Source organism: Rhagoletis zephyria, unplaced genomic scaffold (assembly GCF_001687245.7).
Source record: "Rhagoletis zephyria isolate East Lansing unplaced genomic scaffold, Rhagoletis_zephyria_1.1 Rzeph_scaffold_00063, whole genome shotgun sequence".
NCBI lineage: Eukaryota > Metazoa > Arthropoda > Insecta > Diptera > Tephritidae > Rhagoletis > Rhagoletis zephyria.
Genome location: NW_016157147.1, coordinates 49,658 through 76,994, shown reverse-complemented (window position 1 = coordinate 76,994; position 27,337 = coordinate 49,658). Strand labels below are relative to the sequence as shown.

Here is a 27,337-nt window from a genome sequence, read left to right as displayed (position 1 = left end):
GGGGGGGGGGGGGGGGTAATTTTTCAACATATATCGTGTATATACACTGCCGGAACAAAGTATTGGCACAGCAAATTTTTCACAATATATGCAATAATTTTTATACTAATACTTTTCCGCCAATTTTATATAAAAACATGGTTCATTCAACAACAAAAAACATAAAAATATAATTCCTAAACTTTGTGCAAAACTCGCGAAAATTCAGCAAATTTCCATCAAAATTTTCAACTTTTTAATCAGATTTTTTAGAATTTTTTTGAGTATGCAGTTTTGCAGCCCATTAAATTCTAGTAAAAATGCAGATTCGGAGTTAGTCGAAAATCGCGTTGATTTTTGAGAATTTTTTTTGTTAAAGGTGTTTTGCATTTTTTCCATATAAAGTATTTTCGAAAAAAAAAATTTATGGAAGAGACTGCGTGAAAAAAATTGCCAAAAATTAACCATAATTACTAGCTACTTCAAACTTGCACTTTATAATAAAATTGATTGGGCCACAAATCAGCATACTCGAAAAAATTCTAAAAAATCTGATTAAAAAGTTGAAAATTTTCATGAAAATTTGCTGAATTTTCGCGAGTTTTGCACAAAGTTTGGGAATTTTATTTTTATGTTTTTTTTTTGTTGTAGAATTAACCATATTTGTATACGGAATTAGCGGAAAAATAATAGAATGAAAATTGTTGCATATATTGTGAAAAATTTGCTGTGCCAATACTTTGTTCCGGCAGTGTAAATTTGAAAATCACCGCAATTTAAAATTTTTAGAGTTTTGATAGTTTTGAATTTCTTGAAGTTTCCCATCTTAAATAACTTGAGTGGAATTCCAAAATTTTCTAAACTTTCAAAACTTTGTGAATTTGAGAAATTTTAGTAAATCACAATAATTCAATGTAATGATGAATACTAGATTTCTAGAAATTTTTTATTTTTCAAAAATTTTGAAAATTGTAGGAATTATACAAAATTTTTTCTAAGTAAAAGTGTCGAATATACAAAATTCATCAAACAAAATAAAAAGTTTTCGAATGTTGAAAATGTTTTCATATTTCGTCGTTTTTGCAAGTTTAAATAATTTTCGTGATTCTTGAAGATCCAAAAAATTTTTAGACGTTGATGTTTTCAAAATTTTCAAAAAATTTAAAATTCTCAAACTTTGTTATATCAATACAAAATTTTGGAAAAGTTCCGAAAAGCGGAAAAATTTTGGAATTTTTCAAAAATGTTAATATCTTTTAGAATTCTAAGAATTTTCTATTTTTTACACACAAGTACCATGAATTTTTCGACAATTTGTGATGTTTCACATTTTTACATTTTAGGATGGATTTTAGGATAAATAAAATTTTCAAAATTTTGGAAAATATAAAAATTTCTAAAATCTCAATAATTTTGTACATTTCAAAATATTCTCATTTTACCAAAATTTCTAGCATCTCCCGGATTTAGGTAGTTTTTGAAATTTTTTTTTTCCCCCAATATCCCCTACCTGGGTCCGCCACTGCAAACACCACATATAAAATTTAATAAAATATGCCTATAGAAAAGATTATGTAACAATTTTCACACATTCGGCCCAATTATGGTTTTTGACTTCGACGTCGATGTAATTTTTTCCTAAAAAAAATAGCCCTCGTAAGTTCAAGGTGTTCCTCGCAAAAATACTGTGGTCAGCGTAGCTGGAGTTGGACTTACGAGGGCTATTTTTTGATGAAAAAATTACATCGACGTCGAAGTCGACAATCATAATATCATGTCTCCAAAAAACTTGCAAAGTAGAGGAAACTGGAGGGCAATATGCAAGTTTTACTGGACAAATTTTAACTTGTAACAATTTTCAAGCAAGAAAAACAGCTGATTGTATGTTGCAGGCTGCAATTGAAACTAATAAAGGAATTATTTATGGGGGTCTTAGAGTGGAAATTGACCAAATAAATCTATTTAAATATATAAAAACCTGTTCATATATTAGGCGAATAAACAAGAAAATAATTAACTGCTTATGAAATTAGCAAATTGTTACTGGTTTTGCGTTCACGTACATTTTTGGATATTTTCCTGTTTAACCGTGGAAACACAATGCCGGCGAACGGCGAAATTCCCGCTGTCAAAATTAGAACACCCGCCGGTATATGAAATTGAACACAGCCAAAGCGAAATGCGAAGTTTGCTCGGCGGCGTTTCGTGGCGATAGATTTATTTCTATCACTCTGCTGGGCGATGGCGGCAGTACATGCCAAAGGTGGCCGTATGTTTTTTGTGCTTTCAAAGATTTAGAAGAAAACAACATATAACACGAATTATTTTTGTTGGTTGAACAATACAGTGATCGATTCGGTAAATCTGGCTTAAAATAAAATAATTTATAATAATTTCCCCTTTCCTTATATTTTTATTTGTTATCATTTCATTATTTCTAAATATGGTTTCGTTTTTCAAAATATGGTCACCTAAATTATAAATGCGACAAAATGGTATCAACTGTTTTCGCTACCGCTCTAATTCTGTTAAAGTACGCAAAATAGCAGGGGGAACGGTGAACGACGGCATCGCCCAATTCGGCGAACTTTGCCGTTCGCCGGGTATTGTGTTTCAAGCATAAGAGCGAATGTTGCCAAATTCTCGGAAATTTAATTACTGGCAAGTTACAACTTTTACATGAACAAACCGAATATCAAAAATTGGCTTTCTCAAACATTTTTTTATTATTCCTTCTACCTGAACTGTCTAAATGTGAGCTTATTATTATTCAGTCAACTTTATAGAGGTGGCTTACATTTTTTTCTATGCCACATCATACATAATATCTGTGTTCGTATGGAAAAGTAGCATATGTCGAAAGGCTGGCTTTAGTATAAATCGGCATTCGCAGCATACGGTTGCGAATGACTTACGGGCGCTAAGCCGTTAAACAACATTTAGCAAATAAACGTGCAAGAAATAGTTCCGATGCTAGCAAGTCAATATTCTTTTTAAGTCTCATCAAAAAATTCCTTGTCGTTTAAAAAATAAAGGGAATGCCGCATTATACTAAAGCCGGCCTTTCGACATAAGCTACTTTTCCATACGAACACAGATATGTACATGAGTGAAGCCACGTGAAGTTCACCATCCAAACATCGTTAAGTGACGTATTTTCGAAAAAAGTGTAAATTAATACTTTAAAGAAATTCATTTGTTCAAGTTATTGACTTAGATTCCAGCTCTTAAGAAAATTCATAAGAAGTATTTTTCATTATTTCTGTTGCTTGAAAAAGCACTTTGTTTTTGCTGCAAAAAATCGGTAATCGCTTTTAGAGGTAACGTATTCTGGAAGGCATAGCGTTATAATGCCTTCGAACTTTTTCGCTTCTTTCAGGCACTGCCGAATGCAAAGTAGAATGTCCTATAATATTTCTTTTTTAATTCGCTTCTTTGCTTCATTTCAGGGAATGCAAGGTAGAATGTCCTACAATATTTTATTTGTTTCACTTCTTTGCTTCATTTCAGTGAATGTAAAGTAGAATGTCCTACAATATTTTATTTGTTTCACTTCTTTGCTTCATTTCAGGGAATGCAAAGCAGAACGTCCTACAATATTTTTTTTTTTATTTCGCTTATTTGCTTAATTTGGGGGAATGCAAATTAGAATGCTGCATCGTAGTAAGCAGAAAAATAGAATGAATAACCAAAAATTCTTTTTCTATCGTTACTTTCTGTGGAAATTTGTCTCGCATAAAAATCATGTTTTGCTTTGTTCAATTTGCAGCGAAGTTGAAGTCAGTCAATGAAGTGAAGTACAAGAGTGAGGAAATACAATTATAAGCTTAATTAAATATGCAGGTACGTACATACCGATTTTTAAGTAAAATCTATGTACATACATACCTAAATACTTACATAGGTATGTATAAAAACTGATTTATAAAAATTTTAATTAATTTTAATCTTTTAAGACATTTTCTGATTTCAATTTAATATAAATAAGCATGTACTTATCTAGGTATTCTACATTAGTTTCTCTGTAAGGCATTATTTGTTCGCTTCTCTGGATTCTGTTTATCCATGCGTTCTCCCTTCGTTTGAGGATAATGCTGTGGGTAAGGGCTTCCGCCAATGACATGCCCATGTTAAAATAATGCCTTCTTGAAGCGAAAGGATAAGCTATTCCCATCGCCTAGCCCGTTTCCACTTTTGTTTCTCTGGTAATCGTGTTTTTTGCTGGGTAATCTTGAGAGCTCCAGACTAATTTAAAAAAATTTGCTAGAAGAAAATTTTTTTCCATTTATTGTGCGTAATTTTATATGACTTTTTCGTTTTTCTTCAGAGCTGTAAATAGCTCTTAAACTACAATAGATAGCGGTATGTAATTTGGTATTCTTATCAGAGTGTCCAGATTGGACGATTTAGCGCCAAATTGGCGAATTTTCTCGATGTTTGCGCTTAAGAATTTAAGAAATCGCCTTTGGCGATTTTGGATGATTTTTTCCTTCACATAAATTTTTTGTGCAAAATGTGTTCGTGAAAAGCCTGTTGTAGAGTTTGAACTTTAGTTTTGATGTGGCCAAAGTCTGCACTGTTGTACGCCAACCACGGTAAGAGCTTGTTTTCAACTAGGTTGTGTAAAACTTTCAACTTTTCTTCTCAGACACTGGGCTGTATGCATGCAAACGCTTTTTCTTAAAATTTCAGACCTTTTACTCGATATTTACACTTTTTGCTTTCTCTGTATGTATGTATGCATGTATGTTTGTTAGGGCCAAATCACGCAATCAATTTTTGACCAACTTTTCGATGACCTAGAGACTTGGAACTTCACAGTTGGATCGGCAGTTGCTTAGTTTTTATGCATACGGCTATATATGGTTTCGAACAAAGTGTGGAGATAACTGTTCTCGCCTTATTATCGCTTTGTACTTTATTTTTAGCGCTGAGCACTAAAGTATTATTATTGAATTAATCAATCATATGAGTTATAATACGTTTATTTATTGCGCAGCCATATTGCAAAATGTGTTAATTTTTGGTTTTAAAAGCTATTCTATAACAAGATGTCATTGTTAAAATAAAAAAATTTTAAGGTCGATTTCATGAATTTTATATTAAAAAAAAATTGGCGATTTTGGGCGATTTTTTGGACACCCTGATCCTTATAGATAAAGATTTATACTTCAATATATAAAACCAACATATATACGAGCATTTTTTTCTTGAGAGCTGCAAACTGATTTAAGAAATTTTGCCAGAAAAAAATTTCTTTTCCATTTCTTTTGCGTAATTTTATATACATTTTTCGTTTTTCTTGAGAGAACAGCCCTTAAACTACAATAGATACGCTTTTAGTTAAATATCTATACTTCGTCATACAAAAGCAACAACGTCTATATATTATAAATAATTTCTTTTGCGTACATGTTATTTTTGACAATAATTTGTTTTTGCAATATTCACCCACCTATGAAAAGGCAATTGTGCAAAATATACGTCATTCGACTACAAATATTTTTCTACGAGTGTGCCAATTTTCATACCGCTATCTATTGTAGTAAATAACTTGGACAAAATATTTGTATTAAAACATAATAATGATAATTACTTTGCAACTAAGTATTTTATTTTTTTTTTTAATCGGTGAATTGACGAAATTTGCATGGTACATTTCATGTCACATGCATACGTACATACATATCGTGACCCGAAATGAAAAAAGACGTAGCACACATCGCCACTGAAATGAAAAAAGTGGAGACTGATTTTTTTTCATAAAACGATGTGGGGATTTGCGATTCGATGAAATCCATCATATCAATAAAAATGAATATTTATTAGTTACGACTTTTTGCATTTCAGTAGTGCGATTCAGTAACTTTTAACAATGCGACTTGTAGAGTTGTCAGCTAACAATTTTTGTTGTTTGCAGTAACGATTGTGCGACTCACTAACTGTGCTGCCGCTAATGGGCACAAATCTGTTGCATATGCCAAGGCTTTCGTGTGTGCACAAAGTGGACAAGCATTTTATATGGGAGAAAAAATCGAGTTTTGAAAATCTGACATCAGATTCGTAATCAACCCCAGAAACCCACTGGAAACGAGTTTCAATCCTTGACTATGCTTAAAAAGTTCAGTACCAAGTTTTAGTAATTTCTTTTTAAATTTGATCGCCTAATTGGATCCGCCATTTTGTATTTAATAAAATTTACTCCAGATTCGTAATCAACGGCCCCAAAAACTCCCTGATTCCGGGTTTCGAACAAATGCAATCATTTTTTAAAAAATGTATCCCCTTTTTGGATCCGCCATTTTGAATTTTGAAAAACTGACTTTAGATTCTTAATTACCAACCCTAAAACCCCCTGGTAATAATTTTAACCCATGAAAATCCTTTGATTTTTGATTTTTTTTTGCTAGCGGTGCTGTTGTAAGATAAAAGTGTAGAACGTACCTTTTACGTTTTATTAACAACACCAATCTAGACGTCGTCAAATTAGCGGCCTTTGTTATCGTTAACGACAACAGCTGATTTGGCGCTAACGAATGTTGTTACCGTTTACCGAATAGCTAAGTAGTTAAAATTGTCGTTTAGCTGACTTAACAATAACAAGAGTTGTTAAAATCTCGTAGTGAATCGCACCACAGGTGACGATATGTATGTACATGGTAGTGTATTTGGCGCATACTACTTATTGCATGCCAAGCGACGATTTATAAACTGCTACTTTTGGATATGTAAACAAAGCACTAGGCATTATTCTTAAATCAATAAAAAATTTTGAGATTACCTAAGAAACATTCATTAAATTATCGCGAATAACGCTTAGTTAACTAGCACTAAAATCATGCATTTACGATTCTTCTCAGGGCGTAATTCACAGCGCGTAGTTCAACTATTGGTAACTTAACAACTATCAAGAGTTTAACAATGCATTCATATTCATAGTCGTACAGTTACCCTTGGAAATTCATATCGCCTGAAATTATACAACTTCGAAAAATCTGAATTTATTCTATGCAAATGTGAATTTCGTTCCACAAAAAATTTATATTCGACAAAAGTTTAACTACAGGACAGGGCTGGCAGACGTCCTGGGTTTCCAGGATTTATAGTGGTTTTAAACAAATTGTTCTGGTGTCCTGGTCTACGCTTAAATTGCCGTGGTTTTTAATGAATGTCAATGCAGACACCCATTTCATTGTTGACCGAATCGTGCTATGAAAAAGGGTTAAGCTTTCTGTTATTAGTAATCGAAAATCGATAACGAAACGTCTTTTCTAACATGTTGAAAAATATCACTCAACAATTACCTTCTTTCTGTTTAGTTTATTTGGTTAAAATCCTGAATAGATACATGACTGAAAAGTCATCCATACTACCAAATAGAAAATTTCAGGGGCTAAAATCTGTTCTAAGAGGCCTTTCTTAAAGTCATTTCTTTCTGCTTTCCTCTTTGTATTGAGCGGCACAAATTGAAGGGCTTCTGCATTCGCTATCCAAAGAAGTGCTTCCAAAAGGGCTTTTGTTGGACGTACCTTTTGGAGAAGTTCTTCTAAAGCTTCTAAATGGTTTCACATATATAGTAACTTAATGAACCAAAGTTATACGGTAACATACATAAAATGATATATTCCTACGAACTGATAACCTCCTCCTTTTTTGAAGTTGGTTAAAACTGCTTGTGATTAAAATAATCAAAACGTGAGCGTTTCATACAACATATCGCACACACACACACACGATCAACTCAAAAACAAATTAGGGCGATTTTTGTTCATAAATCAATCCATCCTTTACATCCAATTAATGGAAATATTTTTTTCTTCGTGATTATATACATTAACTAAAAAACTACTGATATGCCTGTTTTTGTATTAATTGCGATAAATCTGTACGATCCACAAGCAGTTAAATTTCTCTCTCTGAATTTTGAATTAGCTCACTTTAGATCTAGGTGTGCGACATCATCATCAATCATTCAGCTCTACGGATTGTGCCACAAAACTACTTTGCTTATATTATCAGAAATTACTTCAAAACAAAGCAACAGTACTTATAAGGAATATAATGGCACCATATTCACTTGTATCTTTGTTTTTGATTTGGATGATAAGTGGCATTGTCGATGGGTTCAGGATTATGGCAGCCCTACTATTAATATAACTGTGAATATAAAAATCGATAGTTAAACCCTTGCCAGTGGTAAGCTACGCACTGTAAAGTTGGCCCCAAAAATCAAAATTCAAGGGATTATTAGTTAACGGAAACTTCAACTATTCAAAGAATTTTTCCTTTTTTCCTAAAGCATCATTGCCTTCTGATTTCTGTGAAAAAAATTATTATTTTGTATTTTTAAGCAATGTGAACGTTCATATTGAGCCCAATTCTTGATATTATCGTAAGCGACATAAGGCAAATTTTAGAGAGGAGGTTCTTTTTTAATTCTCTCTTAAACAGTGTAATATTTATATGTATTTAAATTAATAAAAGCTGGTTTTTAATAAGACTATTAATATTTCGTATCTCTCAATGTTTAAAGGCCATTGTGGTCAGTGGTTGGAAAGCACTACTGCCGCACCGTAGGGCCTAGGTTCGATCCCTGGTCCGGGCAACACCTAAATTAAAAAATGTTTCTAACTTAGGTCGCCCCTCTTTAGGCAATGCAAAACCTTCGAGCGTATTTCTGCCTTGAAAAAGCTTCACATAGAATCCATTAGCTGGAGGCGGCGTACAACTGTAGGTTCCTCCCTATTTTGTGTACCGACACAAGAGACACGACACAATTTGGAGAAGCGCGGCCAAACACCTTGCAAAAATTTAAACGCCAAAATATTATTAGAATGTATGATACATTATTGACAAAATAAAAAAAAACCGTTTGATTTATATTATGACTACAGAAACTGTACGCATGTAAAATTGTCCACTCTTACTGATTGAACTGGGTTTTATTTTTTTATTACCTGCTAAACACCCTTGCCGAAATCGGAGAGAGCACGGCAGAAAAATAAATATTACATACATATATAGCTGCCCGAAACCAAGAGTCAACGGAGGAGCTAACCTCTTGAAAAAATCTCTGGGTTGGAAAATGTTATAAGTCGACCCGTTCTGGTGTTCAGCCGCGTCGACGGGAGTGATCCGGATACCTGGCGGCCTCCGAGTCTACCTAGCCTTACCCCTACACACGGATCTCTGTGCAGGCGGACCTCCATTTTCTGACACTCGTGGGACCAAAATATGAATTCAATTTAGGGTAATCAGCTTTTCAGATGACCAGAATCCGAGATGGAAAAATACTTTTTCAGTGTTTAATAACATTTGCTAACAAAACTTTTACTCAAAAAACAATTTTTTAACCCTGGAAGGTCATGCCTATTTTGAGAATTTTTGCTTAAAGAGGAGGCCTGGGCAGACCAGCCTCCAATCGTTTCATTGCTAGAGCTGCGGTATCAGTTCCACTAAGAAAAATAAGGCCCCAAAAACACCCCTATTTTAACCCAAGGGCGGAGGACAGGCTGCTACTGCAGGTCAAGGGGACCCGGAAGAACATGTCCGAGCCACGAAGAAGGCCTACTATGATAAAAGGGCGGCCACTAGCGACTGTGACCATGCAGGTGGAATTAAAGGGATTGATTAATCAGGTCGCTACAGCCATGAAAGGATCTTTAGCAGCAGGAAGTTATTGCAAGGGAAGTGAAAAAACAACGGAAGCGGTAAGATTACCTAGAATTCTTGGAGTGTTGCCAAGTATCCTGGCATATCTTAAGGGAACGCATGGACTACGACGAGCGAGGAATCATTAGGTCTCGTATACACACACTTCCCAGCTGATAGTACATAAGGCGCAGTGCAACAAAGTTCACTTCACGTTGAAAAATAAGGTCATATTTTTACGTATGGTCTTATTTGTCTAAAGCCATTATGGCTTTATTGCACCATAATAAAAAGTAACCCGGTAATTCTGTAGTTTAGGGTACAACTTGCCAAAAAAATTTCCAAAAATGTCAGGAGGGGTTCCAATCGGCGCGTTTTTATCCTTGGCTTGGGCTCATATTAAAATGCATATTGTTAACGATAGGGGCAACACTGGAGTCGAGCTATTGCTAAAAACCGTTAAGTGAAGTCATTCCGAGACACAAAGCATCAAAGTCAAATTACCACCGTTAAATCAAGCACCACAACCATAGCGGTCCTTGCTTTAAGGCGATTAAACAGAATATATATATATTTGATTGCGATCGGTTTGTTGTTTTCTTAACATTAAGCAATATTTGAAATTTAAATACTAAATAAGAAAATAGTCATATATGGAGTACACCCAGTGGCGCAACCATATTCTATTCACAGGAATTTAATGTTATTAGAGCTCTAAATAATATCGAGTTCCTTTTAAGTCGCTGGAATGACACTGTATGAGAAGTGAGTGTAGAAATAAGAAGATTTGGGTGATCATTCATTTTTTGTTTTTATTTGTTGTTTTGCGCCAAGGCGTGCTTTTTAATTTCGGAAGCAACAGTAGGGATTTTCAAGTCGCGGTGTATTTGGTTGTTTGGGACATAGAGCGGAGCGTTCACAATCATTCTAAAGGTTTTTGATTGGAATGAATAGAGTAAGAGCTTACTCTCGTGCGAGTAAATTTCTGAGCTTCATTCCCAGGGCTTTGTGTTTAGTGAAAATATGAGTTTTCCACGTAAGCTTGTTGTCGAGATGCAGGCCTAAGTATTTTGTCGCATCACGCTGTGGAATATCCACGTTATTGAGTTTTACGGGCGGGCAGGTTTTACGTTTAAGGGAGAACGTAACCTGGACAGACTTTATCTCATTTGGCTTAATTCGCCAATCTTTCAGCCATTGTGTTATTTTGTTTAGGCCATTTTGGAGTTTAAGCGAAGCGAGTTGTGGAAGGGTGTCCATTGCGAGAATTGCAGTGTCGTCTGCAAATGTGCCAACACTTGCTCCTTCGGATGCTGGTAAATCAAATGTGTATAGCAGGTAAAGGATGGGACCCATCACACTGTCTTGAGGTACTTCAGCTGAACTTTCGTAGAGCTCAGACTGCTCCTCGCCGAAGAAAAATCGATTTTTGAGATAGGACTCGATAAAGATATAATAGTTTATCGGGAGGGTACTATTTACTATTACTATATTTTGTAAACTAAGCCGCCATGCCATACTCGATCGAAAGCTAGAAATATATCGAGGAATGCAGCTGTACAATACTTTTGTGTTCGAATGCAGTTTTCAAGCCTGTGAACTTGTTCGTTTGTGCTGTGTTTTTTTCCTGAAACCTAATTGGTGATTAGGGATACTCTTTCTTTGTTCCATTACTGGCATCAATCTTTTGAGAAAAAGAGTCTCCAGAATTTTAGAAGCGATGGGTATCAAACTGATTGGGCGATATGACTCAACTTTGTCTGCACTTTTTCCTGGTTTAGGAATCATTTTTACCTAGGAAACTTTCCATTGAGGTGGAACGAAACCAGATGAGAGAATTGCGTTATAAATATAAGTCTGGAAAGTGATTCCTTCTTCCGGGAGCTGTTTTAATATTTCTCCAGTGATTAGATCGAAAACGGGAGCCTTCTTAGCTTTGAGTTTTTTAATCGCTTCCTTAACCTCAGCTTTTGAGAATTTTTTTATGGGTGGCCTCATTTGGTAGGGTTGTTCGAGAGCCTGTGTTACTTATTGTGCAGTATTGGGAGAGGGTTCAATTTCATGCGGAGTAAAAAAAAAATTTTGGTGACGTGCGAATGTGCTTGCTTTATCGCCCATTGGTTGTTTTCCATTCTGATATCGGGTTGTGTCAGAGTTGGTCTCTTTAATTTTTTTGCTGCTTTCCAGAGGAAATAATCGCTGGTAGCTGTTGCATCTAAGTTACTGAGATAATGATGAAGTTTTTGAAGTTTTCAACAGCTGCAATGATATCTTTGCTAGATTTCAGCGAGTGTTTCAAATTTAATTTTGGAGATGTTAATCTTTGGAAGAGATTCCAGTCAGTTCTGTTGTTGTGAAGGTAACATTGAGAAGTTGAGTCAGCAAGATTATTGCTTAGAGTGACCATAACGGGAGAATGGTCTGAGCATAAATCGAAACAGGGATTACATATTATTTCATTATCTCCAATACCTTTAAACACGCAAAAGTCTATTAAGTCTGGAATTTTTTTTTGTATCGGTTGGCCAACACGTTGGAGAGACTAAGGAGGTTGAGTGAAGATTTAATCGTGCTATAGCCGCAAATAGTTGTCGGCCTTTAGGAGTGATGAGGCGAGATCCCCATTGTGGGTGTTTTGAGTTGTAGTCTCCTCTAGCTAAAAACTTGCTTCCTAGAGTTTTGAAGAATTTAACATAGTCTTCTGACTTGATCGCATGCATGGGTGGGCTATATACTGCTGAGATTGTTATTTGGCCTTTCAAGTTCTCGACAACTATATTAGTGGCTTGGATAGCTTCCGTGCTGTATGAGTTAATATTAAAGTGTTTAATATTTTTATACCCGAGCGCACTTGTACACAAGGGTATTATAAATTTGTTCACATAACGGTTGTTTGTAACAGGCAAAAGGAATCGAGACAGATATAGACAAATGTGTACATAAATAATCAGAATGAAAAGAGAAGTCGATTAAGCAATGTCTTTCTGTCCGTCCGTCCTTCCGCCCGCCCGCCCGTCCGTCCGTCCGTGTACACGATAACTTGAGCAAAAATTGGGATATCTCAACGAAATTTGGTCTATAGCTTTCCCTTTACCCAAGGTAGGTTGGTATTGAAAATGGGCGTAATCGGACCGTAACCACGCCCACTTCTTATATAACGGTAGTTTTCAGAAATACGAAAATTGCGATATTTTAATAACTACTGAAGCTTATTCACTAAAAATTCATATTTACAATGATTTTTAGACTTAAGATTAAAATATATTATAAATTTTTCGAAAATGGGCGTGGCCACGCCCACTTATGATTACATGTGTATAACTTGGTAACCGCTCCACCAATTTCTCCCACACAGCACAGTTGTTAACCTTGGTACAACGTAGCAAACGGCTGAAAATTTTTAAAATCGGACAATAACTACGCCCACATCCCATAAAACGGTAATTTAGAGAAATACGAAATCTTCGATAAATCAGTAAATACAGAAGCTAATTTATTCAAAATTGATGTTTACAATAACACAATGATAAAACTTTGGAAAATGGGCGTGGCACCGCCTACTTATGACCAGTTATGTATATCTCGGTAACCCTTCGATCCATTTGTACCAAACTTAGTATGATTATTTCGCTTACCATATAAAAGCAAAATGTTACAAATTATTGAAGTCGGGCTAAAATTACTCCCACTTTTCATATAACGGTAAATTCCAGAAATTCTTTAAACTTCGATATTTCGAAATTTAAGGACGCTAATTTACGCAAAACTGATGCTAACAACAATCCCTTGAAATAAGTAACATTATTATAGAATTTTGGAAAGTGGGCGTGGTACGGCCCACATCTAACCATATAAGTTTATCTCATTAAGTATAACTGAAACTGGGGTAAGACCACTCTTCTTACCATGTAATGGTAGTTTTCAGAAAGGTGATGAACTATATTTAAGACTTGCGCCGGGTATTTAATGTTCGGCTGCACCCGAACTTAGACTTTTTTACTTGTTTTTATTAATATAGCTGAGCCAGCATGTACTTATCTATCGGGATGCATTGTATAATAGAGTTTATAATTCGGTATTTGAAAATAGCTTTTTTCGGTGAAATGGGTTTCGGATATTAGGAGAATACCTATATTATGAGACTTGAGTAGCGTTTTAACCCCGAGTGCGTGTTTTGATAAGCCGTTAGCATTCCACAGGAAAATATTCAGAAAATACAGACAATTCTTGGTGAATGCCTACAAATACTATTGTAAGATATTTAAGGTAATTCGTCTGAAATAAGGCCTATGTATATTGCATATCTGAAATTGCCACCAAATATACTATACAGATTCAAGGACAATTCACCATCGAACCGGATCATTGTTAACGTAAGAACTTTTTCACGGCCATAACGCTTTCGTTAGGTGATATGACGACCACAAAACCAAATTTGAACTTAAAATGTTGGTCAAAACATGGACCAAATATCTCAATACAAACGGGTCTGCTAGTAAATAAATATATAAATACATATATCTTACTGATTTAAAAGAAAACCCCATATATATATGTACATCTTCAAAAGCAGGAAGAATGAAGAAAGCAAAAATTTTTTACGAGGGCGGCGCGTTCGATCGAAGGGCGCGGGTTGGCGAGCTAGCGCTGACACAACGATACCACTAATGATGGGAGGCAATCTGATCTACGTAATCGATTGATTACAAATGCGAAAGTCGAATGGGCTATTAAAACATTTGGTCCTTACAAGTCACCGGGCACTGCGGTGATTATAAGAAGCTGTCTTAACATGAGATGAAAGTCTCCTTCATGCCCAAGGGGGGTAGATCCCCCCACACTAACCCCAAAGACTTCAGACCTATAAGTATGACGCCTTTCCTCTTCAAAATTTAGAGAGGATAGTGGATGATTATGTACGGGCGTGATTCCAACTTTTGGGCTCCCCCTAGCGTAGCATTCCTACACGAAATCAAATCTACGGAAACTACTTTAGGCTCGCTCGTCAGGTTGATGGAAATGAGCTTATCGGATAAGGAGACGGGTGCCTTAGAAAAGTTTTGAGTTGACCATAACGTAGCGGCACTCATTGAGACTATACTCTTCAGCGGAAAATGACCACTAGGATTGGCAACACCACAATATGCAGACAGGTCTGCAGAGACACCACTCAGGGAAGGGGGTGGAAGTTCACTTCCCTCTCCTCTTGATTATTACAGTAAATGCCTTGTTTCTGGCCCTGGCACGTCACTGCTTATGCTGGCGAGCTGGCAATTGCCATTAAAGGTAAATATTTTAATATGCGAATGGATATTTTGCGATCTTATACGGCCATACTTAGAAACTGGACAGAAAGTAGCGGACCCGGAAAAACCCGAAGAAATTTTCTTTACAAAGCAACACAGGCTCTCTTCAGTCTCTCCGCTAATGTTTAAAGCTGTGACGTTTCCTTTGAAGGAGGGTGTTAAGTGTCTAGGACTTATATTTTAGAGAAAACTTACGTGGAAACCTTATATAGAGGACAGCATTAGGAAGGCCAACGTTGCTTTATACACATGAAAATAAGCAGTCGGAATCAAATGGTTACTAACACTTCGTATTACGCATTGGCTTTAAACTTCAGCGGTCAGGCTAGTACAAGTATTCCACGTATGGTGGCCATCAACTCGAAGCGCTAGTTAACTAAAGCTACTGAGCAAGGTCCAAAGAATAGCGTTTTAGGCATTTCAGGAGCTCCCAAAGCAAAGCCCTACAGTAAATATGATAGGAAAACATGTGGTCGCCGCTTCAGAACTCACTTTTCACATTCCGCGAAGTTATAACCAAGAAATCGACTAATACCTGAACCAACCTTCGATATGCTCTTCAAGACGAGCATCCCGTCAAGAAGAGAATGGCAAACACCAAGACCACGGAAGGGGAGTAAAATTTTTACACGGATGGATCCAAGCTAGAAAATTGTGTTGACTACGGAGTTTTCTTTAAGGAATAATGACTGGAATTATTCGTCCGAATTCCGGACCGCTGCAGTGTTTATCAGGCAGGTTTTAGGTATAAAGAACCTTAGTACACATGCCGTAACAAAGACTATGTTTATCACCTTCTCGGATAGTCAGGCAACCATCAAATCAATGAACGCGGTAATGTTAAAATCAAAGGTTTCACAGGAATGTCTCGCAGTTACAAACAATATTAGCGCCGTATTCAAGGTCACCCTCATTTGGATACCAGGAGATAGAGATATTGAAGGAAATTGCACGGCCAATGAGCTAGTAGAGGTAAAATTTGGCGACCTTCAAGTTAGGTACTAGGTTAATATAATTCCTTAGGCCAACAGGTCATGTCTAGAGGTGGGGCACTTGTATTACAACTAGGCTACTACTATGGCAACAACTACATAAGAAAAGGACGAAATAACTGCTCAGCCTCGCAAGAGGATATATTTCGATGGTCACGGCTTGCTTATCCGGTCATTGGCTACTTGGTGGGCACTTTTCGAGACTAGAAATATTCTCCCGCGAATATTGCAGAAGTTGCCGAGATGAGGAAAAGGAAGAAACAGTGGAGCACTTCTTCTGCAGTTGCCAAGCTTTCTCCAAAAGCAGAACTGGCTTTTTACCTCTCTTAGAAAATAGAATAAAGCCAATCCTACGCATCATAAGGACTTCAAAATGGTTCTATGAAAAATAGGCACTGAAGTTCCTGTGTTTCGCAGTTGTGTCACAAAAAACCTGCAGAGTCTAAGCGAGTTGGTTATTTGAATCAGAATAACCAGTGTTGCCATTATAGATTTTTTTCGACTATATTTGGGTTTAGCCGGAAAAAGTCTTGTTTAGCTTCTGGATTTTTTATTAGCTTTTTGTTAAAATTATTTCGCTTCTTTAGCATTTCGTTCTTGCTCGAAATATTACCTACACAGGTTAGTAGTGGTAAAATGTTTAATGGGATTTTTCGTTTTAGGTATGGAGCGAAAAACAAAAACAAATTATGTCATGATATTTTACTTAGACGAGTTCTCATTTAAAAAATATGCACTCCTAATCTGTGTACGAATATTTAAATTCATCTGCATCTAAACGCTCGCTTTCAAAAGTTACTTAGGGCGAGCACATGTCTGTATTTTAACACGCCGGAAAACACAAAGAAAGGTTTCTGAAGCTTCGACTTTATCCGATTTCTGCCTGGGTAGGTTTTTTCCCTCTTTCGAAATTCAAAAGTTGCAAGACGACACGGATAGGTCGAAGCTCGACGGAAGTGTCGGTGGATGGTTTTTTGTATTGTTTCCCATGTCGAGCGGGCGCTAAGGAATTTGTCGAAGGTCTATTAAACTGCTCGACTTTGGCAAGGAACCCTCGAGTTGATTTCACCGGGTAAAAAGCGGAAGTACCACGCCCACTTTCCAAAATTCTATAATAATGTTACTTATTGTTGTTAGTATCAGTTTTGCGTAAATTAGCGTCCTTAAATTTCGAAATATCGAAGTTTAAAGAATTTCTGGAATTTACCGTTACCGTCTGGTAAACTACCGTTATATGGGATGTGGGCGTGGTTATTGTCCGATTTTAAAAATTTTCAGCCGTTTGCTACACTGTACCAAGGTTAACAATTGTGGCAAGTTTGGGAGAAATTGGTGGAGCGGTTACCAAGATATACACATGTAATCATATAAGTGGGCGTGGCCACGCCCATTTTCAAAAAATTTATAATATTCTAATCTTAAGTCTAAAAATCATTGTAAATATGAATTTTTAGTGAATAAGCTTCAGTAGTTATTAAAATATCGCAATTTTCGTATTTCTGAAAACTACCGTTATATACGAAGTGGGCGTGATTACGGTCCGATTTCGCCCATTTGCAATACCAACCTACCTTGGGTAAAGGGAAAGCTACAGACCAAATTTCGTTGAGATATCTCAATTTTTGCTCAAGTTATCGTGTACACGGACGGACGGACGGGCGGGCGGGCGGAAGGACGGACGGACAGAAAGACATTGCTTAATCGACTTCTCTTTTCATTCTGATCATTTATGTACACATTTGTCTATATCTATCTCGATTCGTTTTGCCTGTTACAAACAACCGTTATGTGAACAAAATTATAATACCCTTGTGTACAAGTGCGCTCGCTATCCAAGCCACTAATATAGTTGTCGAGAACTTGAAAGGCCAAATAACAATCTCAGCAGTATATAGCCCACCTAAGCATGCGATCAAGTCAGAAGACTATGTTAAATTCTTCAAAACTCTAGGAAGCAAGTTTTTAGCTAGAGGAGACTACAACTCAAAACACCCACAATGGGGATCTCGCCTCGTCACTCCTAAAGGCCGACAACTATTTGCGGCTATAGCACGATTAAATCTTCACTCAGCCTCCATAGTCTCTCCAACGTGTTGGCCAACCGATACAAAAAAAAAATCTAGACTTAATAGACTTTTGCGTGTTTAAAGGTAATCATAATGGGCGTTGCCACGCTCATTGGCCAAAAATTAACAATATTCTTATTTTAAGTATAAAAATTATTGTAAATATCAATTTTTAGTAAATAAGATTCAGTAGTTACTAAAATATCGTAGTTTTCGTATTTCTGAAAACTACCGTTATATAGGAAGTGGGCGTGGTTTCAGTCCGATTTCGCCCATTTTCAAGACCACCCTACCGTGGGTAAAGGGCGTCCCAAGGATGGTTTTAGGCTAAACAAAAATTCTATATGTAAAGGGGGCGTGGCACCTCCAATACAAACTGAATTTTTTCATACTCCATATCTCCGGAAGTGTTCTTGGTAGATATACGAAATCAATCGTATACTCTTGGAGAAAAATTGGAGCTATTGGAAAAGGGGGCGTGGCACCTCCAATACAAACCAAATTTTTCATACTACGTATCTCTGGAAGTGTTCATGGTAGAGTTCTAGAACTTAGCATGTAGATATATGAAATCAATCGCATACTCATGAAGAAAAATGGGAGCTATTGGAAAAGGGGGCGTGGCTCCTCCCATACAAACCGAATTTTTATACTGCACATCTCTGAAAGTATTCATGGTACAGTACTGGAACTGCGTGTGGAGATACATATGTATGTATGTATGTATATGAAATCAAGCCCATACTCATGGAGAAAATTGGGGCTATTTGAAAAGAGGGCGTGAGGCCTACAAACGTACCGACTTTAAGCTATCTTTGAATGTATTTATAATTCTTCTGTAGGTGTGTTTGTGAGTGAAATCCTCCAAAATGGTTGTACGGATTATAACAAAATTTTTTGTGTTTGTTTGAGTGGGTCTCTGGATGGTTTACAGTTTCACAATTTAATCCGACAGTTGGCGCTGTAGTTGAGTTATTACTAAAAATCTTATTTATGATCCGATTTGGCTAATATTTTAAATATGTATTGCAAAAACGTGCTGCCAAGTGGCGCTGTGGATGTGATTTTCCAATATTATTATGCGTTCAAGATTTTAAGGTATTTCTTCTGAAATAAGTATATGTATATTGCATTTCTGTAGAACAATGATTCGCACCCATTTTGAAATTGCCACCCACTATACTGTTAAACTTCTAGGACAGATTCACTATAGAACCGGGTCATTGTTGCCGCCAGGGAGTGAAGAGGAAAGAATTCTTCAAATTTATTTCATTTTGCGAATAACCTTGCTATGAAATGCTGCACAATTGGAGAATTTCAAGAACTTCTTCAAGCATATAATGCTTTCCTTAGGTTATTTAAAGCGGCAAATTACCCCCAAACCATAATCTTAGCAGATGAATGTGCCAATGATAATCGTAAACGTTAATTGTTGGTGAAAATGTTGGACCAAAGAGTTTCAATAAAAAAATAAAAATTTTGGGCGGGACGAGGTTCGCCGGGTCTGCTATTATTTTGATATTTGCGTTTAAAATTTAATATCGGGCGGTGTTATATGTATAATGAGCTAGACATTTATAAAAAATATTAATATTAATTGTGCGAGTTCAACCTATAAAGATTAAAACCAATAATTAATTTTTAAGTTTTATTTTTTCGCTCAAAGAAAATCATGATTGCTTAATTTTTTTATTTTTCACTTAAGAATAATGCTCATTAAAAAACTCAAAAGCTTTAACAGCATGATTTCTGCCGTATCCTTTTCAGAGGTATCGACACCTAAAATTTTTAGGTTAGTTAGATTTCAGTTGGTTGCGTCTGTATGGCTTTTTAAATGTTATAAATAATCATTATTTCTGAGCAAAAAAAAAACAAATTAAAAAAAAAAGATTTTTTGCTATCGAAAAAATAAAACTCAATAATAATTATTATTTTTAAGCGAAAAAAATAGAAATCGTAAAATAATGATTGATTGCTGATTTATATTATTTTACTCATAATGATTACCATCCCTGGTTACAACTGCGTTAATGAAGATCTTTGCGCACATTGTCGCTTACGATAAAATTGCAGGTACGCGAAAGTGTAAACAAAGCAATCGATAAAGTTTATTTCATTTTTTCTCCCTAAGATATTAAAACTTGGAAACTTGGGAACATGCTTGTTGGTCAAAAGCCTTCAAAGCGCTGTCAAATTAAACGTTCGCCTATTTAAAACTTTGGGCGCTTACAGGCCAATTTAGTATTCACGCACTCCGGCAATTGCCTGCCAAAAGTTTATCATATTTAGTCATACAACATGGGGCCAACCGAAATTGAACCGTGCGCGAAAAAAGCTGTCTCAATTCCCACCGTTTGTTCTGCGTGAGATTTTGCTTTGATGTTTCGTTCAGTGACATCAAATGCAAAGACTATTTCAGTTTACGCAGAAAAACATATTAGGCGAAGTACGTAAACAAACGGCGTGGCTTTATATAAGGTCGGGCTGTTAGAGCAAGTGAAGGAAAGCTGCTCTTGGCCAACCTTATAATAATATTATTATTTTGGCGCTTTCACTTCTGCTAAGTGTTTGGCAGAGCTTCTCATCCAATGGAGGGACCTACAGTTTTATGCCGCCTCCAAACGGCAAATGGATCTAACGAGAAAAGCTTTTTCAAGGCAGAAATACACTCGGAGACTTGCCATTGCCTGCCGAGAGGCGACGGCAGTTTAGAAAAAAACTTTTGCTGTATTTCTTTTGGGATATTGCTTAAACCAACGATCGACCCTTGTTCCTACATAGTGGCAGTACCCACCTCTAATCATTCGGCTACAGCGGCCAACCTTTTACTATATTTCCAATATTTTTACAGTTCTTAAAATGAAACAAGCAAAGCGAGCCTGTGTTGGGCCAATCGCTTAATGATGACATGGAAAGGCTTGTCATCAACACCGTTCAACGTTAAGATGGGAAGTAAAACCGAGGGTCCTTCAATTTGTGTTCCACTCAGCGTTGCCGAAAGCTTTCGCTGAAAAATCGTCAATTTACCCCAAAAAAATCGTCATTTCGTCCAAAATATAAAATTTTTGTTTCTTATATTTTTGTAACAATAAAAAATACAAACAAAATTACATAAATTACGTACAATAAATATGGCCGCTAGGGCGGAGTGATTTGTTCGGAGCAATATTTTCAACAAAAGTGTATAGCAAATTCAAATTCTACGATTAATTGTAAGCCGAAATGGCGAGAAAACTGTATACCTAAAATGACGTTTAACTCTCCCAATTTTCAAAAGAAAAAGCAGTATATTTCATGAGGAAAACATCAGATTTTGTAAATGAAAAGTTAATTCCTTTCAGAGAAAAAATATAATACACAGATTTTTCTTTTAAAAATTGGCAGGGTCAACGTCTACTTAGTTTGTTCACCATTTTTGGTTATAATCGAACTTCGAATTCCAATATGCCCTACATTTTTTTCGAAATTAAATTACTCCGCCCTAATCACCACACATTACAAAACCAAAGGGAACCCACACTGCATATGGGTTACTAAAGGTTGATTTGTAATTGTAACCGACAATTTAGATTTACGATTTAAAACACAACTGCTTTTAAATTGTTGAACTCCACTGATGTTAAGTTTTTGAAGATTTTGATCTAGTTTTAAAGTGTAACGGGGGCATTTATTAACGATGATAATCTTAACTCAACAAATTCCTTCTGCTATTTTTCTGTCTCTTTCAAATGAGTGTCAGCAGTGCAAATTAACGATTTGGTTATAATTCTAGAACAAATTTAATATAACTAAAAGCACGGTTCAAGAACAAAACTAGATAAGTAAATGCGTGGTTGTATTTTAGATTACGTTTTCAGTTAACAAATTTTGTACATACATAGGCACATATATGTATGTATATTTACATACATACATATATAATTAAATGGATAAACTAAAAAAAATCGTAATTTCGGGTGGAAAATCGTCAAAACGTCATTGAGCTAAAAAACGTCAAATTGACGACGAAATCGTCAATGCGGCAACGCTGGTTCCACTATCAAAATGCACCTCAAAAAATGGACGGGACGTTCAACAAACAAATAACTACATATGTAATTGTATTTTTTATTTAAAAAATGATAATGAAAAAATACATCAATTTATTTCTCTATATGTTAGCAATAATTTGTATTTTTAGAGTTTTTCAAATAGATACGTATGTATTTTTTTACAGGCAAGGAAATTTAGTGTAATTCAAAATAACAGTTCACAGAATCAAACATCTTGTATTGTTTATGCGCGTAAAGTTCATTGCCGTGATAAAACTCACCTTCTTCTTCTAGAAAATCGTACTCCACTTCCGCTTCGAGCCATTCATAACCCGTATGATCGATTGGTAGAATTGAATCGGTATTAGACGTCCCAGTTTGCTTTTCATTTGTTGTAGCTGCCATTATGGAAGCCCGTTTTCGCGAAGATAAACAATTACCACTACGTATACTCTTACCACTGGCATTACTGTTTTTTCCATGCTTTATTTTTGATTTGAGTGACGTGGAAACATCATCGAAAACATCTTCTGTTGCTTTTTGGGAATGTGAAACCGGCGATTTAGAAATTGGTTTGTGGTTTGTGGTTAATAAAGGTAAATTTGAAACTATCTGTGGTGGTTGTGTTTGACGTTGTTGTTGATGTGATAGTACGGTAAGCGGCTGTAGCGGCGCTTGGGTGGTTGTATGCGCAACTGTTTGTGTTTGTGTTTGAGTTTGAGCCCGGGTAGAAGGCTGTTGTGATTGGCTACTTCCATTGATATTGCAGTTGACATATTTTGGCCCTTCGAACCACACTAATCCAATAAAGAGCCAAACAAGATTCGGTCTAGGCCGGTTACGGCCAACACGCGCTGTATTAGCAGACGCTGTGAACGTTGACGACGTTATCAATGCTGGCGTTGGTGCTGGACTCATCATATCCTTTCGCGTTCGGTCACTCAAGGCAATAATTTTGGTGTTCGCTAGACGCATTCCTGCTAACACAGATCCTGCTAAAATAGATCCAGCCGCTGCTTTTGATAATATAAAATGCACGGAAGGGGCATTTGTTGGGATTGTTTTGCACGCATTGAGGTCCCAAATACCAAAACGATGATTGGTTATATGAAATAATGTGTCTTTTTCACTACTCATATGTTGCTGCTGAAGAGTGATGGATTGTTGCTGCTGCTGTTCTTGTATATTTATTCGTCGTCGGCGTCGTCGTCGTCTTCGTCGACGATGTCGCTTCCAATTGTTGCAAAAAAGTTTACATAAGTTATTCATTTTTAATTGTTGGTCGTTTGCAATGGAAACCATCTGTTGCTGTTGTTGTTGCTGCTTCTGTTCTCTTGACACTTTTATTACAATTGCCCTTGACCTTGGGACAGATATTTTCACTCGAAGCGCGGCTATTATATACCGGTAAAAATATTCCGCCATATGGATTAATTGATGAAAAATATATTTGCTTAGATGCTTTGCACTACAACGAGCAAATCGCATGAACTTTGTTTTTTTGCTAAATAAAATCTCTCCGTTTAATTTTGTGGCCGTTTTTGTTAACGTAGTCACATCTTTAGTAGAGTTAAAGCAATGTGCGTTTTGATAGCAGTGCAGTGACCGACAGGAAAACCAGACGGGACATTCAAAACAGAGGCAGGTGGTACTTGTTAGACCTTGTGGTGGAAGAAAATTTCTGAAGTCTTCTAGTTGTTGTGGTACTTTTTGCTTTTTTGCCGGATTTTGGCTTGGTTGCTGTTTTTGGGCCATCTTTCCTGCCCTTGGATGTTTTTTTAATTTAGAGGGTTGATTATTTAATCTGGTGGCTACATGACAATATGGACATGTGATAGATGTTGAATGTAATTTTGCCAAGCAACAGCAACAATAACAGCGATAAAAACAGTAGTAACGACAGCAATTATAGTAGCAGTATATACAATGCGGATAGTTAAATGCATGTTGCCTATAATGCCGTTGCCAGCACCAATACCAAGTACACCAACAATCATCACTCGAATTTCTTCCAGAAATGCAATTGCAGCGACGATAACAACAAAAACACCAAAAGCAACAGCACAAGTCAAATTTCATAATAGCATGCATGCATTCATTCCAATCGGTATTTTTACCTTTTCTATTTTGATCCTCTTGTGCGGGCGCACTTTTATTTTTCGCATTAATCGGTATGCCTAAATTTGCTGGCCTTTTTTGATTTGTTGACATTGTAGATTTGGTAAGCTTTGCACTAGATTTAGCACTTGTACTGGTTAAGAGATCGTGAAGCCTAGGATTCTGTCTCATCAACTTTCCATATTTTGTCTTCTTCCGTTCCACTACAGCTTCATCCCTACCTCTGAAAATTTCATGTTCAAGTTTTGAAATGCTGCTGGATTTAGTTCTGCGTTTGTTTAATTTAACCATGTTTGGTTTGGACGGTTTTAAATAACGGCTATTATTATGCATTTTCACATAATTATTGTCATAGGTTTCTATTATAGTGTTGGCTATGTCAAATAATGGTTGAAATATCAAAATCATTCTATATTTTTGATGCGAATGTGACCTATTGCAATCGCTACAGATCTTGAGTCCACCAACACTGTAATTTTCCTGTTGTTTTTTGCTGCTATCGATACCATTAAAATATTGGCAAGCGTAATATAAATGCAAAGTTTTCACCTGCTCACATATTACTGCAGAAAAGGCTAATTGGTTATGAAACAATCGGTTTTCTTGTGGCACCAGAATATAAAGTACATGATCTGTTAAAAAAGGCGTATTAAATGTCAGCGTGACGGGATCCATTAAAAGCGTTGTTAGCAAAAAATTATGACAGGTCTTTTTAAAATTTTGTGCAATTATGGCTGTTGTTGCTGTAGGTACTCCTGACAATAATATTAGTCTTCCTGTGGTTGTACACGCAGTTCCGGCGTCTGATGATATTGTCATTTCGGTGGACGGTGTAGTAGCCCCTTGTACAAAAAGTGCAAACATTTTTCCAGTTAGCACTGCAAAAATTGTCAGCTGATTCTGCCGGATTGCATACGGTAGCTTCGGGATATGATCTTGCCTCTTTTTTAATTTGAGTGTAGCAAGTTTTATGAGTTCACAAACACAGTTCAGTGCAACTGCCCTTTGATTCCGTAATCGTTGCCGTTGAAATAGTTTTCTCGAAATACTCCAATAAGAGCAGCAGCAGAGTAATAGAAGCCAACGCCAGAAAAGTACAGTTCGCTTGCGAACATAGCGCAGTGTGAGTGGAATTACTTCTACGAAAATTGCAAGTAGCATACACAATGTTATCTCGAAGATATCATCAGAGCGATGTTGGTTGATTACTCCAGCAACACCTCGATTACTTTTAGCGTTGCTCCCTTTAGTACGCTCTTTTCGTTTCCATTGCTGCTCCAGACTCCAACTTTCAATGTTGCCTTCGCTTTCCCTAACAATTTCACTTTCGTTCTGGCGGCGAAAGTGACTTTCTACATTTCTATAACTGATAGAATTGCGCGCATCATGATTATTAATGCATAGTGTAAAGTAAACATTCCATACGGTTAAAATTGTGGCTGCCGTTGAAGATGGACAATTGGATTCTGCATGAGTACTCAACGTTATATTTGATGTTGTTTTCGTTGGTAATAGCCAATATTTGGTTATGGCGTTATTAGTGTTGTTCACAGTTATCGCATTGGATAGTGGTAGCAATAAAATTGCAAGGAACATTGGCTCCAAACAGCAAATCATACAGAGTTTAAACACATTTAATACTTTCATAACCGCATGTGTTGTTAATGCTGAAGTGTTGATTATCAATAGCTAAAGTTAAGAGCATACATACATATTTTACTCATTGGTTATGAAGCTAATTAAACTTATGCAGTGTAGGTACTTTTACATATAGGTACAGTTGTGTTCAAAAAATATAATGTCGCTACAGCTCAGAATGACAAAACCTATTTTTTTGCATGTTCTAATTTACAAATTGAAGATTTGTGTTAAGATTTTTATAAATGGAATGTAACAAACAGAAAAATCAAAATAAATTTATACTTTTGGTACGTTATGAGTCTTTATGATGTACTTACTTATACATATGTACATATGTACCAAAAACCTGCTGTTAAAAAAAATAATACGGCTTAACTTGAGAAGCTCTAACATTTAAGGAAATAAAAGTTCCACCATAATTATGATTCTTTCAGTTATTTCACTATTTTTTAATGCAAGACTACTACAGCGGACAAAATAGAGGGCAGTCAAAGAGCGGAGAAGCGGGATAGCAGCTAATAGAAAAACCGTGTCCGCTGAAAACGCGCCGAGACGCTGAGTGCGGCCGAGCTGACAACCCTCAAGACGTCATCATGGATGACGTGTTTAAGGGATGGATGCATCTTATAGCTTTTTTCGGAGTCTATTTCAGGCCAGGTATGCTCCTTGTGGACCGCAAGGATGAGATGACGGTCACGTGGCTGACAAGCGTGTCAGGTAAGGTAGAAATTTCAACCCCTAAGCACGAAGAAAGGAGATGAAATCCGCGGTCCCATAACATGACGGTCTTCCTCCTGACGGACTCAACACCTCAAGATGGCTAGTCATAAACAACTCTATCGAAAACACGGGCCTACGTCTAAAAGTGGACATTGACAAAGACGATTTCAACAGTGTCAGGCGGGACGGCTTTAGACTGAACTACAGGTTTGGCAGCATTCCGATTAAACCTTGGAAGCAAAAGTCCACGGGCGACAGCCCGACTGCAGTAGAGGCTGGTCAGGGAACATCACAGCGCGAACGAGCAAGGGAAGAGCTGATCCCGACTGAGAGCAGCATTTAAGGTTGCCAGATTTTTTTGCGCATAATCAGTATCTTAGACTTTTTCATGCTATAAAAATCAGTAAAGTTTTATCCAAAGCAAAATTATGAATGTAAGTAACAAAAAATTTCTTTTATAACGCCAGATTATTTGCATTTAACAATACTTTGGTACAAAAATAAAATGTTTTTCATATAATAAAAAAAATGTTATTAATTTTCACATGAGTGTACATTTTAACATGGTTTAATATCCATATAATATCATTGTACACAGGAGCCAATGAATTATTTAATACTAGCAATTACCCGGCGTGCTTCGCTGCGACTTAAATGTGTTTTTGTGTTATAACTCTCCCCCTAAGCTCTTATGGCCTCATTTACAAAATATTTTTAAAGAACTTTATGAAGTTAGATTTAAGAAAAAATCGATCTATGAAGCATTGTTTATTTTTTTTTTTGAGTTAATATATTTTCGAAGGTAATTAGAAAATATGTAAAGAACCGACTTT

The 27,337-nt window shown here is 36.3% G+C and overlaps 1 protein-coding gene across 1 annotated transcript in view; it reads right to left on the bottom strand.

Annotated features, from left to right (window-relative positions):
- The window catches only part of Actbeta (inhibin subunit beta), a 287,538-nt gene extending 261,721 nt beyond the window's left edge, over positions 1-25,817 (bottom strand). The window contains exon 1 of the mRNA XM_017626070.1: positions 22,307-25,817. Within this exon, the coding sequence (XP_017481559.1) occupies positions 22,307-25,790 (3,484 nt within the window). The 5' untranslated portion in view covers positions 25,791-25,817. The remainder of the gene's footprint in view (positions 1-22,306) is intronic.
- Positions 25,818-27,337: the final 1,520 nt, after the last annotated feature.